The 20413-nt window shown below is 40.3% G+C and overlaps 1 protein-coding gene across 1 annotated transcript in view; it reads left to right on the plus strand.

Moving 5' to 3' along the window:
* CHN1 (chimerin 1) overlaps nucleotides 1-20413 on the plus strand; it is a 203325-nt gene that overhangs the window by 164138 nt on the left and 18774 nt on the right. Inside the window, exon 8 of the mRNA XM_088022098.1 lies at nucleotides 15646-15730. Coding sequence (XP_087878224.1) covers nucleotides 15646-15730 — 85 coding nt within the window. The remainder of the gene's footprint in view (nucleotides 1-15645; nucleotides 15731-20413) is intronic.

Genomic DNA, 20413 nt, shown 5'->3' on the forward strand with positions numbered 1-20413 from the left:
AAAACAGCTCTTTTCCATGGCACCTCGGAGGCAGTAGGCTGTTTTAGGATGAAGCTGAACTTTTCTTTCTCAGTTACTCGCTGCCAGAAACTCACTGAAGTGGATGATGAACGCAAACTCCATACCTTTTATGAGAAGCGTATGGCCACAGAAATTGCTGCTGATGCTCTGGGTGAACAGGAAAAGGGTTACAGTGCCCGAATCAGTGGTGGCAATCACAAACCACGCTTCCCCGTGAAGCAGGGTGTCTTGGTCCATGGCCATGCCCACCTGCTGCTGAGCAAGGACTGTTCCTGCTACAAACCGAGGAGGACTGGAGAAAGAGAGTGCAGATCTGTTTGGGATTGCATTGTGGACGCCAATCTCAGTGTTCTCAACTTGGTCATTGTTAAAAAAAGAGAGAGAGAGAAAAGGATATTCCTGGACTCACTGATACTACTGTGCCTCGTCACCTGGGGTCCAAAAGGGCCAGCAGAATCCACAAACTTTTCAGTCTTCTCAGAAGAAGATGATGTCCACCAGTATGTTGTGAGAAAGCCCCTAAACAAAGAAGGTAAGAAACCTAGAACCGAAGCACCCACAATTGTGTGTCTTGTTACTGCATGTGTTCTACCACAGAAATGTCGGCATACTACTCTGAAGAAACGGCGTACTAGGTAAAATAAGGAAGAGGCTACAGAACATGCTAAACTTCTGGCCAAGAGAATGAAGGAGGCCAAAGAAAAACTCCGGGAACAGATTGCCAAGAAACAGAGGCTGTCCTCTCGGAGGTAGAAAGCTCTAGTTCTGAGGCCAGTCAACAATGAGATTTTCTAAAAGTAACAAATAAAATCAGACATCAAAAAATAAATAAAAATAAGATTAAAGCAAATGAACAAATGGAACTGAAGCAAACTCATTGATACAGAGAACAAACAAACTGAGGATTGCTACAGGGTAGAGCAGTGGTGAGGATGAACAAAACAGGTAAAGGCAGTTAAGAGGTACAGTCTTCCAGGTATAAACTAAATGAGACATGGGGACATCTGCAACATAGGAAATCTAGCCAATAGTCTTGTCACAATTTTGTATAGTGGCAGATGGCAACTAGGCTTAGTGTGGCAACCATGTTTTAATATATACAAATACCGAATCACTATGTTGTATACGTAAGACTAATACAACATCGTATGTCGGTTATTCTTCAATTTAAAAAATAATGGCATCTCCAAAATTTATCTCAAAGTAGAGAATCGGCCTGGCATGTGACTCCCGTTGCAATAACAAGATAAGGATATAAACCCATAGGAAGAACACACAATAATAAGTCACCTCTGCCACAGTTCTTTTAATACTTTATGTGTCCACATAATAATCGTACCTTCAAGGATGAGTTTTTCGCACGTGTGGGACACATTGGTATGTTAAAGGCAATTTTTTGTAGTCACTTGTATCATATCCCTACTCACCTTCCAGATTTAACTGAGGATTTAGTCTTAATTGTAATTAATTGCTTATTTTGTAATCTAATAGCATACCTATGTAATATTTTAGATCTCTAATTTTTAAACCTTGCTTAATTCACAAATTACACTGTCCTACTTCATCTTCTTTGTGACCTACCATGTCAGCCTTCCTCAGAGGAAAGTCTTTCTTAGGAGTGAAGTTTACCATGGCTGCAATAAGATAGTGAAAGTATATGACTGAAGAATATGTACATAACATCTTACCCAGTTACTGTCTGTATTGCCAAGTTCCCTATATCTCAGTGCACTGACAGTCATCATTAGGCAGCATTCATTATTCTTATGTAATAGTAAATTACCTTCATCAAAGAACCCAAGGGACAGAGAGTAGAGAGACATGCATAAGTGGAATATAGGTCTAGGAAAAAAAAATGTTTAAGTGAAGAGAATACACAAAAATATTGATTTTTCTTTCTTAAATATTTTATCAAGTACTGCTAGCATCTGAGAGACCACTACAAATTCTTCTTCTAATAAACCTCCCACCAGTAGTGTTTTTGTTTTTTCAGGTTTTTTAGCCCCTCTTCTCAAATTATCTTAACATTCTTCGGGTTGCAAAGTAGGGATAGCTAGAAAGGAAAGGGGACATAGCCCAGTGATGTTACACTTCTAAGGAACATCATCAACTACTCATTTAAAAAATATTTTTATATTCCTTAGGGAGCAAAAATAGAGCTGGGTGCATTTTTTAAGTATTATGCAGACATAAAAATTAAAACAAAAAAATATATTCATTTTTAGGTCATGGATGTCTGACGACTCTTGTTGTATTAGGTGATATCCTTCAGTCTGTTGTATGAGAAATGACATGTTTTGGCTAGTTATGTGAATGGATTTGCCCAAATCAGGCCCAACATGTTCACTCTTTCTCATTTATAGAACTCCCTTTGTCTGGAGCTCTAGCCTTATACGTGCCACACCCAGATCACTGCTCGTGGCTCTGCCTAATGAGCGTGCACAGTACCCTTGTTCATAAAGAAAAGGTCCATCTCTAGGAAGCATGCGATTTTGTTTTGATGGTCGCTAGTATAGTTCATTACTCCCCATTTGAATCACATTGCCTCAGTGTGTCTTTTTAAAAATCTATTTGGAACCCATGATTGATATTTACCATTTGATGGAACAGTTGAAGACTTTCCGTTGCAAGTGTCAGAAAGCCTAACTCATGCTTGCTAAGGTAAAAAGGGAATTTATTGGCTCACATAGGAAAAGTCTGCCGGTGGTTGGTATCCTTTGCCCAAGCGGCTTAAAATGACACCAGAACCCTGTCTTCCAGCTCTGTCTTCATTTGCAGCCTTCCTCTGGGTGACAAGATGGCCTGCAGAGGCTCCACCTCTAAATAGTCTCTGATTCTAGTCAGCTCAAAATGAGACTGAACAAAAAAGTCTGGGCCTGGCAGACATTTGCCCAATTATCTTAAATGCCCATCTCTGAAGCAGTAACTCAGCTCCTAGGCAGGAGAATGGAATGTGCTGTTTGGCTTAGAGCAAGGTCATATACTCTGTCCTGGAACTGGGGATGGGGTCAGTTCCAGAAAATTCATATGAATTGAAAATTGGTACCCAAAGAGAAGACATTTATTCTGTGTAGCTAAAAAAAAATAAATGCCCACAACATTAAATGACAAAATGATGTGACTAATTCAAGATCCTAGTATACAACCTACTGAATACAACAGTGTAACACTTTTCTAGGAGAGACATGTTCATAGAGCATGATGACATAAGAATCCTCAAGAGGTTCAAAGGGATACTGAGAATTACTGATTAATTCTGCACATGTAGAAACTAAAGCCCAGAAGTCCCAGGTTCAAGCTCACCTGAAAGATCAGTTTTAGAAATAATATAATCTGAACTTCCACTTCTAGCCATGATGGAAGAACTAGATTTATCTTCCCATCTTAATTAACCAGAAAAAAATATATATAAAATCACACTCATATTGAACAGGTAGTACAGTACTGTGATACCTGGAAAAAAGGAATACAATAAGAGGAGTCTTAAGATTGTTTTCATTTGGGCGCCTGGGTGGCTCAGTTGGTTGGGCGACTGCCTTCGGCTCAGGTCATGATCCAGGAATCCCTGGATCGAGTCCCGCATCGGGCTTCCCGCTCAGCGAGAAGCCTGCTTCTCCCTCTAACCCTCCCCCCTCTCATGTACTCTCTCTCTCTCTCATTCTCGTTCTCTCAAATAAATCTTAAAAAAAAAAAAAAAAGACTGTTTTCATTTACTGCTTGGAGGCAGTTTCTTGGCCACAACACATGGAGAGAGAATCCATTGGTCTAGCTGAGTTGAAGACATAGAGATTGGAGTTTGATGAGGCAAAGCAGCTAAAATTTGTAGGGCAGTGTCCCTGCGGGGACAGAGCTGTACACAGAGCTCTGGGGATGTGCACAGTGGTCTTCTTGACTCTTAGAGCAAGTACTTATCTATATATGCATGAATGGAGCCTATTAAAAAAAAAAAAGCACACACACCAGAAAGCAATAGGCTGAACAATTACTGAAATTCACTCAGGGTTGAGAATAGTTTTTGCCCTCCAGTAGGAGTAAGAAAATGTGATAATATATTGAGGCATTGTTTAAAAGTCCTCAAAAGGATATCATCTTGGTAGCATGACTAAATTAGCAATAGACTAAAGGCTGCAGTGAGGAAAGAAATTGAAGCTATTTGAAAGAATCTAAGTGGAATCTCTATAGAGATTGAAAGTATATCTGAAATGGGGGCACCTGGCTGGGCCAGTCAGTGGAGCATGCAACTCTTCATCTCAGGGTTGTGAGCCCCATGTTGGGTATAGAGATTATTTAAAAATAAAATCTTTAAAATCTTAAGAAGTAATGAAGAATACGTTGCATAATATTAACGGCATATTAGGCATCAAAAAGGAAAGATTTGTGAACCAGAAGACACAACTATAGAAAACATCCAAAATGTAGGATAGAAAGTTTAAAAAAAAAATTAACATAGCATCAGTGACCAGTGGGGGACAGTATCAAGCAATCTAGCTTGGAAGTGTAATTAGAGTCAGAAGGAGCAATGGTGAGGGGCCAGGGAACAGTACAGTTATTTGAAGATCTAATGATCAAAAAGTTTGTAATTTTGATGAAAACCCACAGATCCAAGAAGTACAATAAGCTACAAATAAAAAAAAAAAAAATGAAGAAAACAACACCATGGCATATCATAATCAAATGGCTAAAAACCAGTACTAAAGAGAAAAATCATAGGAGTAGCCAGAGAGGAGAAAACCAGGTTATGGGAAAGGAAAATTTTATTCCTAAAGTGGTACTTTACCTCAGCCTGGGGAAGTTGTTCTTCCCTCACATATGACATCAGAATGTGTAGACAACATATTTAGGATCCAGAAATTAAACATCTATCAGTTTCTTTTGAATTTTGTTTTCATATTCCAGCTTCGGAATGTGTTTATAATTTTATGGCTTTATAGGATCTTAAATGTGCACACTCATACACAGAAACACAATGTACATTTTTTTTTAAAGAATTGATTTTTACACTGTTTTCTTTATTAACATCTATAAAGTTTATTTCAGTGTAAGGAAAATAAGTCAAAGGAAGAAACAAATTATTTTTCTTTGTCACTGGTACACTTACACATTGTAGAAAGTTTTTTAAAAAGGCAGGGGGAGAAGGGGAAGGAATACATTTTACATAGAGATGAAAAATACAACAGTTCTCATCAGAAACTATGCAAGACAACAGAGTGACATCTTCAAAGTACTCAACAACAACTAAAAAAAAAACCTTTCAAAAATGAGGACAAAAAATATTTTTTGAAACAAAAAAAAGCTGACTGAATTCGTCACCACGAGACCTATACTACAAGAATGTTAAAGGAAGTTCTTCAGACAAAAGGAAAATACCAGATGGAAATTTAGATCTATACAAAAGAATAAAGAATGCCAGAAATGGTAAACATGTGGATAAGTCTAAAAGATGTTTCTTTCGTTTTAGTGAATATTTAAGATAACTGACTAAAGCAAAAAAATAGTAATATTACATAGTTTATACAAGTATATGACAACACTAGCATAATGTACAGGGTGAAGAAAGCATACTGTCATACGATTCTTACACTACACATGAAGTGGTATAAAATAGTTATAAGCTAATAGGAGACAAAAGGGATTCATAAAAATATGCAATTTATTCAAAAGTATGGAAGAGACAAAAACAAAAGAGCAAACAAAGTATATAGAAAACAAAACCAAGATGGCAGATTTTAAACCCAATCGTATTGATGGTTACCTTAAAGGGAAACTACCCAAACACTCCACTAAAAGGCAAAGTTGTCAGATTGGATAAAAAAGCAAGATCCAACTATATGCTATCCACAGAAACCCACTTTAAATATAAAGACCCAGAGAAGTCCAAAGAAAAAGATATGCCATGGAGACAATAATTCAAAGAAAAATAGAGTGGCCATATATATATTAAATATAGTGGTTTTCAGAACAAGGAATATTAATGGGAGTAGCGAAGGTAAAATTCATCAAGAGAACATAATTTAGAATTTTTATTCACCTAATAACAGGTTCAAAATACATAAAGCAACAACTAAAAAGTGAAATAGATCTGCAATTGTTGATGGAGAGTTCCACACTTGTTTCTCAATGACAGAACGGACAAATAGAACATTAATAATGAGATGGAAGACTTGAACAATAGTGTCAACCAGTTTGGCCTAATTGATATTTATAGAAGTATTCTACTCAGCAACAGAACGCATGTACTATTCAAATGAACATGGAACATTAACCAAGATAGACAGTATTCTGGCCCAGAAAACAAGTGTCAGTAAATGTAAATGGACTGAAATCATACAAAGCATATCCTTGTACCACAACAGAATTAAATTCAAAATAACACATACCTGAAAAATTTCCCACACATTTAGAAATTAAACAACTTACTGCTAAATAACTCATGGATTAAAGAAGACATTAGAAAATACTTTGAACTGAATAAAAAGAAAACTACAACATATCAAAGTTTGTGGAATACAGCTAAAATAGTGCTTATGTGAAATCTTTACCACTAAATGCTTATTTTAGGAAAGAAAATCTTAAATCAGTGAGTTAAGCTTCCACCTAAAACTAGAAAAATACATAATTAAACCAATGGAAGGAAATATTAAAGATGAGAGCAGCAATTAATGAAATAGGAGAAAGAGAAAATCTGAATCTCTTTCACTAGAGCTTTAAAAAGGGTTTTAACTACATAGTTTAATAATTTCTTGTGCATTTTATTCTAACCTTTTTCCTAGTATATTATAGAAACACTTCCATGCATAATGTATGTTAACAGTAAACTTCAGGTGACATTCTTAACAACTAAGCCAAAGAGAAATTGAAACCTGGTTATGTGGAACTATACATTAGTACAATATTGGCTTCAAGGAATTGTGGATCATAAGATAATGTGGATTGGTCTGAGGGTTCTTTGTCTCTTGGTATTCAGTTTACCTGGCTATCATGTGTGTATAGAGATTATCTGTCAGTCAGCTATGGATTAGTACAGTGGTTTTTATTGCACATCCAAGTATGATTCATTCATTTTCCTGTCATACCTTCATAGCACAACTTTAGGAGATTGGTATTTTGAAGTATCATTGATTCACTGTGTTGACTTTTTATGACTGGTACTTGAATGCAAACCTATTAATCCAAGTAATAAAACTAAACTTTCAATATGAAGTGTTTTAGGTTATGGCATTTGACAGTGTTAAACTTTAACTATGATTCAGTTTAAAGGTAAGGTTCTCATTAAAGCTCCTGTGGCTGTGGGGGGGAAGAAATTTGCTTCTGAAACTTAAAGAAGTCTAAACATTAAAATCATGGGTTTTCTAATACTTTAAACACTCATATTTTGAAACAAAGTATTTTTAAATTACTGGTCTTATTTTTTCATATCTATTTTTATATTATTTACTATACAGTCTGTACCTATAACTTAATAAAAGTAAATAAATAAATAAATGGAATCCCTGGAAAACTTTGCTGTTTCAAAGTAACTTTGAAACTACTGCCTGAATCCTAGGTTTCAGATTGATGGCTCTGTGTCAGGAGCTACTCTGGCAGCTGAGAACATAACACAGACCCAAGAAACTGTGTGTGTGTCCTAGCATGAATATGGTTGTGTGTGATTCTAAGTTCACTTGGTCTACACCACAGTTAACTCAGCTGTAGTTTTAGAGATACTTCTCCCTCACTGAGGTCGTGTTCATTTGGGAGGTGGGGTAGAGAAAGGTGGATCACGAAGCAAGCCATAAAGAAATGTACTCTCTGAATAAGGCCTGCATAGAATTAGGGGAAATAGACTGTATGAGTGTGGAATTGGTAAGAATCCCTTATTTGTCTGTACATGTTTACTTAAGGTGTCATTTTATATACCAACCACTAAAAACCATTTTTATAATATTTTGGATGGGGAAGAACTACCTTAGTATATTGCCCTAATAGTTGCCCTACTAATTAAGACTAATATTAAAGTCTGACAGTTATTATACCAGCGTTTTCCTACTGTTATTCTTCATATTCAAGGAGACATCATTTATTAATGGTCTGGCCAATGTGTGTCTCACAGACTTTTATGGTATCTCACCGTTTTTTCATTCTTAAAACCTTGGGTCACTGATTTTCTGTTATTTGTCATCCTCTCCGAAATGGTACTTCTGACTGTTAACTATTGTGAGGTTAAGTGTAGCCTCACAGAGCCCCTGCGAGCTTTCCCCTGTACCGTCCTCCTCTATAAGCAGCGAGGTGGAGAAGCTGTTCGCACCTGGGCCCCTTCCCCCGAGGTCCCAGGCCTCCATGCAGTACCCCATTCAGCCTGCTGGGGGCACCGCATGGGGCGACGGGTGTGCCCCTCCGGTTCCAGGCACTATTTCCGCAAGTGTTTGGTGCACTCCTTCCACCTTCCCTGCTGTGGGCACTACAGTACACATCCCTTCCATCAGGACAAGAAGCATAGGCACGGCTAGTGTGATGTCAGTGCTGGGGGCTTAACCATAGCCAAACCTCACTGTTTGTTAGAGATCTTTCGTCAAGAATTTTGAAGCCACTAGGGGCACCTGGGTGGCTCAGATGGTTGGGCGTCTGCCTTCGGCTCAGGTCATGATCCCAGGGTCCTGGGATCGAGTCCCGCACTGGGCTCCCTGCTAGGCAGGGAGCCTGCTTCTCCCTCTGCCTCTGCCTCTCTCTCTCTCTCTCTCTCTCTCTCATGAATAAATAAATAAAAAAATTTAAAAAAAAATTTTGAAGCCACTAGTCGAGTCATTTTGACTAGATTTAACTAATAAAAGGACAAGACGGTATTGTCTTGATACTAAAGATACTCCTATTTTGAGTACCTACTCCCTACTGCTTTTTGCAGGGAATCCCTACACAATTTTATATATTTGTTGCTAATGATCACAGCCAACATTATGCATTCTTTGCTCATGACTTAATAGTATAAATCAAAATACATTAACTGAGGTGGCAAAATCAGGCCTAAAATTCTAAATTTCAAATATTTTGGATCGAAATTAAGCCATCTTGGTGAGACTAAATTGGTTACATAAAAGAGTACATTCTGGTTGCTCGAAAGATAAAAACGGGGGGGGGGGGAGGAGCAAAAACCTTTCCTGCCCAGCTGCCTCTCTACCTACATTGCTTTTCGTTTTGATTTGGATCATCGCCCAGTACCAGGCTGCAGAGCTGACTCACCAGAGCCTCCCAAATGTCAGTCCTCTTCCCCCAAAGTTTCATTTCCCCAAATGTGTGTATGTCTGTGTGTGTGTGTGTGTGTGTGTGTGTGTGTGTGTGTGTGTGTGTTTTAAATAGGCTCCATGCTGGGCGTGGAGCCCAACACGAGGCTTGAACTCACAACCCTGAGGTCAAGACCTGAGCTGAGATCAAAAGGCAAATGCTTAACTGAGCCCCCCAGGCGCCCCTCCCCAAATGTTTTTATCGCCTCCAATATAGTTTACGTTTGCAGCAGGCTTTGCAGGCATGCTCCTTGGCTGTTTGCATTCATGCTTATTTCTAGAGGGAGTGTTATGGCTTGGAAGGGACAATGAAGATAGGCTGAAATTTTCTTTGCCCAACGCATAGATTTATTTTCCTCTCCTTTTATTATTGACATTCAAACTGAAGATGGGAATGTCAGAAGCATGATGAGATGTTCTGGCTTTCTTACAGAAGCCAGGGTTTGGGACAGTATCACAGTAGGCCCAGTGGTGAAGAGCTTCAGTGTCTACCCAGGTCAGTGCCGGGGAGACACCTGGCCCTCAGCCTGTGCCACGGGGGCCTCTCAGTAGCCCATTCACTTCCCTCCCTGTGTGTCCTCAGCCTGGTTCTGACCAGCTCCTTCTCTGGGATAGGCTTTTGGGATCCGTTAATTAACTCGGTCTTTCATCTCTGTTCCTCAGTGATGTCCGTGATGTTAACATGAAGGGAGTTGTTCACAGGTGGAAAGCAATCTCAGATGTCATGGTAATAAAGTTGTCTTCTTTCCAGTTATAGAAAAGGACCTTCAAACTAGTTGCAGTGCTCTTTGTTCATGAAGGTATAATTCATGCTGTGTACTCTGCCGCTTTCATTTGTCAAGATGTACCAGAGGTTTGGAGGTGGCCTAGAAAAAAACCTGTGGCCAATTTACAAGGTTGCTTTTCTCAGGACCATCCTTGACCTCCCTGATAATGTTACACACTGAAGCTGCTTGCTCTCTTGGATTATCTTACCAAAACACCCTCCCCAAAGGGATCCCCTTTCGGGGGGGCGTAAATTGATCAAGTGATTTGTTCAAATAACTCTAAGGAAGAAATAATGGTCAGTTTCCCACCTTATAAAGCCAGCATATGTCATTAAGGTCACACAGTAAACAGCAGAAACAGACTGTAAGAAACATTAAGATTAGTGGATGTCATAGAATTAAATAAGACACTACTAACACCTCGTTTAATCTTAAGACCACTGTCCCCACTGTCCATCAGCCTCACCTATAAAAAGCACAGACAAGAAGCCAGAAGTTTGTGTTTTTCTTTTAAAAGGCCTTCAAAAGGAATATAGATTACATATGTTCTTGATTTACATCCAGTGCTAGCAAGTTCTGAGATGACCTCATCTGGATCTAAGAATCAGTGAATGGGAAAAGGGACAAGGGGGTAAGGAAGAAGGACAAAGAGCTGACATGACAGCCTTGGAGAATAAGAAACAGGAAAAGTAAAACACAAACTTTTGAAAACATAAAAAATCTGGACCCATTTAGAATCAAAATCCTATGGAAAATGTCCCTAATGATTGTCTGCCAGTTGTTTTTGTTGTGAAGACATCAGTAATTCTGAACCCTAAATGCTGACCAGCGGCTGCTCCCTAAGAAGGTATCTACTATGTTATAGGGCATTCCAGGCAAAAGTTGCCATCTGTTATAATGTGGGGCCTCAGGCCAAGCCCTGGACCCCTTGAGAACTGCTCCAAGCCTACTGTCTCCCAAATTCCACCCCAGAATCCTCCTAAGCAGAAAAATTCCTTAAGGTGCAACTTTTGACCTTTTAGTTATTATATTTTGAATGCGCATTACATTCCGATTTAGTCATTTTTATGACAGGTACTCAGAATATACCCATATCAAACAATGATCTGTGGGTACCCGTGCCCGAGAACTTTGTGTGCAGGAACAGCACCCCATTTCCATCGTGCTGGGAGGAACAGCTCTCCAGTTGTCCTGCTTGAAGTTGCATGATTTCTGTGATTAATTTTTAAAGATACCTTTTTCTGAATTGGTAAATATATGATATAAACATCACGGATTATGTAAAACTGCACATAAAATAAAACATTCAGATAAAGCACTTTTAAAAAGTATTTGTTGGGGCGCCTGGGTGGCTCAGTTGGTTGAGCGACTGCCTTCGGCTGAGGTCATGATCCTGGAGTCCCGGGATCGAGTCCCATATCGGGCTCCCTGCTCGGTGGGGAGTCTGCTTCTCCCTCTGACCCTCTTCCCTCTCGTGCTATCTCTCATTCTCTCTCTCTCAAATAAATAAATAAAATCTTTAAAAAAAAAAAGTATTTGTTGGGGCACCTGGATGGCTCAGTTGGTTAGGCAACTGCCTTCGGCTCAGGTCATGATCTCAGAGTCCTGGGATCGAGTCCCGCATCAGGCTCCTGGCTCAGCAGGGAGTCTGCTTCTCCCTCTCCCTCTCCCTTGTCATGCTGTTTCTCTCTCTCTCTCAAATAAAATCTTAAATAAATAAGTAAAAATAAAAAAGTATTTGTTACTTTTTCTTTAATGCACTTGACATTTATTGTATGACTTTCGAGTCATCCAAGAAAGAAACTTGCTTTCACGTCCAGCAGCCCTTCTCTGAATCTCTGGCCAGTTCCAGTTCCTATCCCCCCTTTTCCGCAAACTCCTCATCTGCTTAGTACCCGAACTCCCATCGTAATGCAGAGACTCTGGCTAGTGAACTCCCTTAGCCTTCTGGCCTCCAGGCCCCATGACTCCTGATAGCCATCCGCTCCCCTCCTTCCCTTTTCCCAACTCAGGGAATGGGGAAAATAATTCTCTTCTTCAAAGCTAATCCCTCTGCCCTGGATCCTGTCTCCGTTTGCCACCTTCAGGAACTTTCCTCCATTAGTTACCCCCTCTTTCCCAGAAGTCTGCAATCTGCCATCCCCCTCCCTCCTCACTTCGAAGCCTGTTCCGCTTTTGTTCCTGCTGCTGATGCGCTCTTCTCCTCTGCTGTGCCTCTGATCCAGCTGGTCACCAAGGCCTGTTGATTCTGCCGCCTACATAACTCCTTTACCACTTCCTCTGTCACCGCTGCCTGAGTTCCAGCCCACACCGTCTGTTACCTGGACTCCTGCCACACATGGCCTCCTACCCGATTTGTCTTCCGCCAGCCTTGCCTGCCTGTGTCACTCACCTTAAAAATCTTCAGTGGCCCTGCATTGTTCACTGGGCAAAGTATGAATCTGTAGGCATGGAAAAGAAAGGCCCTGTCTCTCTTGACTCTTGCCATGTGGTCATCCCCACCTGTGCCCATGCTGAACTTCCTTATGACTCTCTAAACATACCACTGTTTGGCTCAAGCCAGGTACTTTTGATTTCCTTGGAACAATCAAGGAATTTTCCTAATGCACCCCATCCAACACACACACCCCAGTCCTGCCCCACAGGTCACCCGGCTGACCCATCTCTTGGGGTGTATCTTAAGCCTGCACAGTGCCTCTCCCCCAGCTTCCCATGCACTTTGCAGGCACTTTCTCCGGAGCGTTTTCACACTGTATGTAATGGGAGAAACCTACAGTGAATCCCTCGAGCCAGCATCCTTTTTATCTTTGTGTTTGTCATTACCTAAAAAATGTTCATGCATGACTAGGAATGACCACTGAATGAAGTCCCTGTTTTGATGACCTCTAGGGGAATAAAAAAGACAAAAAAGGCTACCGTATTCCATTTTTACAAATAGAGTCCATTGTCGAGCCATAGAGGTCACAAAACAAAATTTAAGAATTTTGAATTATAAAGATTCAAAAGGGAATCCAGTCAAACCCTGTTACACAAGTAGATGTTTCGTAAGCTTCCGGTGCTTCAGTCCCCTTTCTAGAACCGTTTCCTGAGAGCTGTATAAGCTACCTTCCAAGTGGTTTAAACAGAGAGAAAACCACGCAGCAGTCCCACATGGCTCAGGACACCCTTATAAAGCACCGTCCAAGGGGGAAAGGTATAAATAACCATTTCCTAGAGATTGCATTCTGATCTCACACGTGATCCTTCAGTCAGAGCGCCAGCCTGCTCAGACCGTTCAAATCCTTCCTTCGGTATTTGTCAGATGAAGAAACGTCCCAAGATTTCCCAGATGCCACACCCACCCTTCCAAACAGGTGGGGAAGGGACTTGGTTCCGTCATAACCTTTCAATATGCAGTGCTGTCTGCCACAAGCCCGGTTTTAAGTTACCTCACCTCATCCACTCTGTTTTTGCTCTCCCACATGGAACTTTACGATCCCTCATCATGAGATACCTGGCAGGTACAAGACTGGGACTTACTTCCTCTCTGCTTCTAGTCCATTTCTATTAACCTCACCAAGTCAAGTGATACTGGAGTATCCGAGATCTGGCACCATCTAAGCCAGCGGGTATCCCAAAAACATTCCCTAAAACTAACGTCATGCTTCTATAACTATTTTGTGATTATGTAATTTTTTTTTCAAGATTTTATTTATTTGACAGAGAGAGACACAGCGAGAGAGGGAACACAAGCAGGGGGAGTGGGAGAGGGAGAAGCAGGCTTCCCACTGAGCACGGAGCCTGATGCGGGGCTCGATCCCAGGACCCTGGGATCGTGACCCGAGCTGAAGGCAGACGCTTAACGACTGAGCCACCCAGGCGCCCCTACGTAACTTTTTTTTTTATACAAGTCAGTGCTGTTTCACTCATTCCCCTCAAAGCAAAGCAAGACTGCATACTTTATCCAGTTTTATTCACTCGGAGGAACACAAACACAAAGACATCACAGACTATCTGAATGTTGATCTGGGCTCTGCTTTAGAAACTCTAGGAAATGCTTTCAATTTACAGGCACTGAGCATCAGTAACAATCCGGAAGCAACTGTCTGCATTCCTGATGCTTTTCCATAAAAGACATAGAAGAGATTATGGCCTTCTTTTCAAAATCAACACATTTTGTACTCAAGCTCCCTTGGCAGTGACCAGAGTCACAAGCACATACCTCCTTGGAAGGAACGAACACCAGGTTATCCATGATAGCCTTATTTAGCCAGTATTAGTATTCTGAATTCTGACATACCTTTTCTCATTGATCTTAATAATATGGATTTTTTTTTCATTTTAACATCTTTGGAATTGGGATTTCTCTTATAATCAGTGGTTTGTCATAATTTACTTGGCTTGGTTTTTCTAAATGGAATATATGCATCTTACATTCATTATAAGTCTTGTGTTCAATAGCATCTTAAGTTTGAAAAAATAAGTTATATATTATCTTAAAAATCATTTACCTACTTGATACATAAAAAGAACAGTAGCAAAAATGACCATCTTAATGGCGAATTTCATTATTTGCAGTAGCTGTTTTGGCAGATATTTATGTTGGAGCCAAATCGCCACACTTTGTGATTTTCACTCTGTTTTCTGCAGGAGGAAATCATACATATAAGAAATTTTCTCAGGTAAATGTACCTTGACACACAGATCAGTGACTTCCTGGTTCCCTCTCCCTTTTTATTTCTTGAGTGTGTTTTCAGCCAATATTTGCTCAGAAATTTTTTTTTCCTTAGAAGTCTCAAAGTATTGTGATAATATTCCAGATTTTTTTCTTTTTTTCTTTAATATTGGGGTTTGGATTCCTTGCTTCTCTTTTCTACCAATACTTTTTCATCTGAGTTAAGCTAGAATGGCTTCTCTTTCCTATACAGAAAAGTCTAGAGGTATCTTAGCGTTTGAATCCTCTCTTTGGGGATTCCTTTCTTAGGGATAAAGGAATCAAATGCAGTAAAACATTTCTGAGGCTGGAATGATTCGTGCATAATTGCTACACTCAAATAGGGTTTCTGATTAACTGTAGCTTCTGCAGTTTCTAAAATATATTCATTCCCTTAACTAACACAGTAAGTATCAAATGGTTTTGAACAGAAATTGGCCCTTTTTGATGATCCAGTTGTGACCAGTCACCAAGTATCACGTTCACCATCTGTGGTCACAGAAGGTAGGTCATCCAACAAAATCCTGATGGGACCCAGACATACCCTTCGCCACTGCTCCTCCTCCTCCATGCCATAGCACTCAGAAAATGCCAGTATTTGTGTAACTCAGAGATAAGGCTTACAGCTGGAGGGGACAAGTTGGAAAACCACTGTAGAAATTGTTTTGCAAAGTAAATCACAGAATACTGGTTTTAATGTATCACCATTTATGAAACAAAGAAGAAATCGAGCTCTGGCAGAATTTTGACTGCTTGTCAGTTCCAGTCAACCAAGGTTTTTCTAAATGTAGCCACACCGCGCCTCTTCGGTACTAACTATGGTTTGTATTTCAGTGCTTTGACAGAAAACAATCTCCTCATCCGTGTGTTTTCCCCTCTGGCCACTCTGTCACTCACTACTCTTTTTCAGGTCCATACATTCAGAGGGCCACACTGGTGTGAATACTGTGCCAACTTCATGTGGGGTCTCATTGCTCAGGGAGTGAAATGTGCAGGTAAGAGCTCTTCCATTTTGGCTTTATTGAGTTACAAAGTTAGAAGGAGTAAGTTATAAGATTTGCTGTTATGCATATACAATGGGCTTCTGGATCCTGGTTTGCTCTTAACACACATGCAGTAGGCTAGATTCACAGACAGCCACTTTGGAAATTGGCAGTTTATCTGCCCTTAACCTTCTTGTACTTAGTGGGCAGCAGACTAGGGATCTGGTATTAGTCCATTAAAAAGAAAGAAGTCGGCCTGTTCAAAAAGTCTGATAAAAGGAGATAAAAGTAAGGCAGTTATATTTAACTCTTGCCTTTGATGTTACAGTAACTAAATTTATAAAAATGATTTTTTTAAAGCAGTGTACAGGGACCTATGATTGTTGCCTTGGAAACTGAATTTTAAAGATAACTTGTTAAGCTGGATTGTCCTTACTACATTTTTTGCAAAATCAAATTGAAGCTTTAAAAATCTGTGAATTTATCTTCAAAGATGGTTACCAAATTCTGAAAAACCACTTAGTCAGTAATATTTTGTTTGTGACATTCTGAAATCTTGAATATGCCAAATCCTTTTTATAAGATATGACCATAGTTTTAGATTATAAATTTAGAAACTTTGAAGATTTACACATAAAGAAATAACCAACTCTGGGATTTATTGAAATGCTTTATGAAAATAAGTTATTCACAAAATCATGTGAAATTCATTTGTATAAAACAACTATACCAAAATTGGCCATTTATTCAAACTACTCTAAATTCTGACATAGGCTTAAAAATAAACATTTAAATTACAGTGTTTGGTCAAAGACATTTCTTTCTGCTATTTAAATTGTAAAACTAAAAAATACATTCTTACATGTCTTTTAGCATGAAGCTTAACACTTAAAAATGTATACTAAAAGTAAAGTATTTCAAAACGGTAACTGTAGTAATTCTGTCAAGTTTATCGGTAAAAACCCCCATTTCTTTTGTGGCATGATTTTTAAAACATTTTTAATTCTAGTATAATTAGCATACCCGTATCCTATAGTTTCAGGTGTACGGTATATAGTGATTCAGCAATTCTACACATTCTGAAGTGCTCATTGTGCTAAGTGTACTGTAAGGACCCTCCTGCTCTGCCATCTTCCCCGGAAGTCCCCTGCGGCGTGATTTTTCTAAGATTTTTTTGATTTATTTATTTGGGGAGGGGTGGAGGGAGACAGAATCTCAAGCAGACTCTATGCCCGCCAAGTGCAGAGTCTGACACAGGGCTCGATCTTATGACCCTGAGATCATGACCTGAGCTGAAATCAAGAGTCAGACACTCAACGGACTGAGCCACCCAGGCGCCCCCACCCCCAACTCCATGGCATGATTTTTAGCGGAATATTTTTGTTGCCCATTATGTGCAGAAATTTCTAGGGTCTGATTTTTCTTACTTCTAAACTGCATTTTTTAAAAAAGGTACAATATGCATTGCACATTAATGTTCCAAGTCCTTCTTTCAGTTATTATCCCCTTAGCATCACTAAGGCATGATAAGATTCCAGGCATACATCATTAGCCCAATCCATTCAAGGATCTCCCTGTCACACACACGGATAAGAATTCCCCATGTGTTGACTTTGAACCGTGTAGAGGTACCTATCAAAGAGTGTCTCAGCTCAGATTGTCAGTCTGACTCCTCCATCATCCTAGAGGGATGACAACCCCATTTGCAAGTCTGTCCGGAGAATAAATGAGGATAATCTTGTCAGCCTCCAACTGGTGGTTACCGAGTCAGGATGAGATTAAGGAGGCTGTGGGCGTAAGCCTTTGAACTGGAGAACACATTGGAACCTCAAGTATTGGTAAAGTAATGTTAAGACCATCTACACTGTGGGTTTTCAGAGGTAAATGGAGTGCTCTTTCCAGAGCACGTATCACCTGCTTAAGGAATGTTGGTCTCAATCAGCATGTTTTGCCTTTATGACACAGCCAGACCAGCCAAGACCTTGCAACAGTTTCTTAAAGACTTTGTGTCACTAACTTAAAAGCTTTTCTTTTACTGGAATAATGATGTGTATCACTTAAGTTTTGAAATATGAAGCCCATCTACATAAGAGTTCTGAGTTTGCTATGTTAGCAGAGAATTGGTACGTGTATGGATAATCTTTGACAATATGCTACAATCCCAAATCATGTTTGAAAGAATGCTTTGGAACCTTTATGATAGTAATAATATGAAGGAAAAGGAAAGAGAAAGTGATCTGTCCCCTCCCACAGCCATCCGCCTTAATTGCCTCTACAGCTTGTTGCACAACTGTGCAGGAATTGAAAGAAAAGCCTTGAGGAAATTTTTCATTTTTATGCCTTGTCCGTAAAAACATTATATTCTGTGATTTGAACCATATTAATGTAGAAGAACAAGTCAACTCACTTTTTTAAATGTGAAGGTTGGCATTTGAATTAGTTGTTTTCTCTGACAACGAATCCTTAGATCTGAAATGGCTCATCCTGACCTTTGAGCCTTCCACTTTAAAACACAATGCAAAGAATTAAGACTATAAAGAGAGAGAACTCTGGTAGGTTGAACAAATGGCTCCCTAAAGAAGTCCATTTGCTAATCCCTGGAACCTGTGAATATGTTACCTTTAATGGCAAAAGGAACCGTGTGATTAAAGTTAAAGGTTTGAGATGAGGAGATTACCTTCGATTATTGGGGTGGACCCAGTATAATCACAGTCACGGGGGTCCCTACAAGAAAGAGGCAGAGTCTGAAAAAAAGGACAGAAGCAGGGGTCAGAAAAGGGAGGAGATGCTGTACCACTGGCTTTGGAGAGGGAGGAAGGGGCCAGGAGCCGAGGAAGGTGGGCAGCCTCTAGAAGCTGGAAAAGGGGGAGAGGAACACATCCTCCCCTGCAGCCTCCAGAAGGGGCACGGGCCTGCTAGCACCTTGATAGCCACCTAAGGAAAACTGACTTTGGACTTCTGCGCCCCAGAACTAGGGCATAAACTCCTAATGTTGTAAGCCACTGGTTTGTGGTCATTTGTCACCGCACCGCTAGGGAACTAGCACACTAGCCACTAAACATTCAGCATACCACTTCCAAAGGCAGAGGGCAGGCTAGCTGCCTACCAGAGAGGAGATGTATTTATCTGCTTTTGATCCTAAGACAGCTTGCTTTGTTCTGCTGTCTTGTTTCAAAATCCACCAAGGCAGAAGAGAGCTCGTCAGGCATTTTTCAGGGAGTGTTTCCCACAAGCCTCAGTTTTGTATCTCCCCACCCCCTCTACTTTTTGTTGTTAAACATCATGTGAAGTGTTGGGTGGTGTTCCAGTCACCAGGCTGGCAGAGTTACTGTCGGAAGCAGACGGAATCCAGCTAGTAAGAGGCAAGCTGTCCCTTCCGCCCCACAAGCTCTAGGCCGGCTGCTAAGCTCGCTGCTGCCAAAGGGGGCCACGGAGGGCCAGTCAGTGCAGACAGGGCCTTTGCGACACCAGCCACCAGATTCCGGAGCAGGCATGAAACATCCTCTTCATCTACCAACGTCTTCCTCCCTCAAAACTGCTTGAGGGCGCCTGGGCGGCTCAGTTGGTTAAGCTACTGCCTTCGGCTCAGGTCATGATCCTGGAGTCCTGGGATCGAGTCCCGCATCGGGCTCCCTGCTCAGCGGGGAGTCTGCTTCTCCCTCTGACCCTCCCCCCTCTCATGCTCTATCTCATTCTCTCTCAAACAAATAAATAAATAAATCTTTAAAAAAAAAAAACTGCTTGAAAGAGTACAAGGAGGGTGCAGGGGGCTATGGAACTGCAGCTTGGGAGTGGGGCTCCGACCAAAATATTTATGAGCACAACCGGTAGTTTTTAACAGCAAAGTTCAAAGGAGCCTCATTCAGACAAAATAGTTTCCCCAAACCATTTGTCCTTTCTCTACGAAATGTAAGCTTCTAAGTTAAAATAATCTGTTGTTTTATAATCATTGAGACTGCCAAACACCCCTCCCATCAAAAAGACCATTATTCCACCAGCATTCCTGAGTTGTTTTCAAGTTAGCCTTGCCAGAATAGTCTAAGAATTAAGCCAGATAATAATTGTAAATCACACGTCAACTTGGTATTGGTTATTCAAGTGACTCTATTTTTCCAGTGTGTCAATAGCATGCTGTTACACATACACACACACACACACACACGGAATGGGAGTTTTTTCCTAATAAAAGCATATTCATTGCTTAAAGTATACAAGGACTTAGCTTTTAGGTTGAAGAGAAGGAGTGGAAGTAATATTTTAATTACTGCTTTGATTGTACCTAAAAAGTTATGTTTGTCCTTTTTTTTGTTAAAGATCATATTTATTCATTTATTTGAGAGAGAGCGAGCGAGCAAGCATGGGGGGCGGTGCAGAGGGGGAAGGAGAGGGAGAGAGAATCTTGAGCAGACTCAGTGCTGAGCACAGAGCCCCACACAGGGCTTAGTCTCACTACCCTGAGATCATGACCTGAGCAGAAACCAAGAGCCACATGCTTAACCAACCGAGCCATCCAGGTGCCCCTGCTGTCCTTGTAAATTACCAGTGAGAAATTGATTAGACTTGCTTAGAAGTTTCATATAGCAGTATTTCACAAATATCCCAGAGAACAAGTTATTCTTTTTAATTTTGCTTATGAAAGTAATGACTTCTGATACATATTAGAATTGGGCTATTCCCACTTTTCCTGGATGGGGA

This window comes from Eumetopias jubatus, unplaced genomic scaffold, assembly GCF_037043125.1.
Source record: "Eumetopias jubatus isolate StellerSeaLion01/CBP00866 unplaced genomic scaffold, mEumJub1_p1.0 scaffold_3, whole genome shotgun sequence".
In the NCBI taxonomy this organism is placed as follows: domain Eukaryota; kingdom Metazoa; phylum Chordata; class Mammalia; order Carnivora; family Otariidae; genus Eumetopias; species Eumetopias jubatus.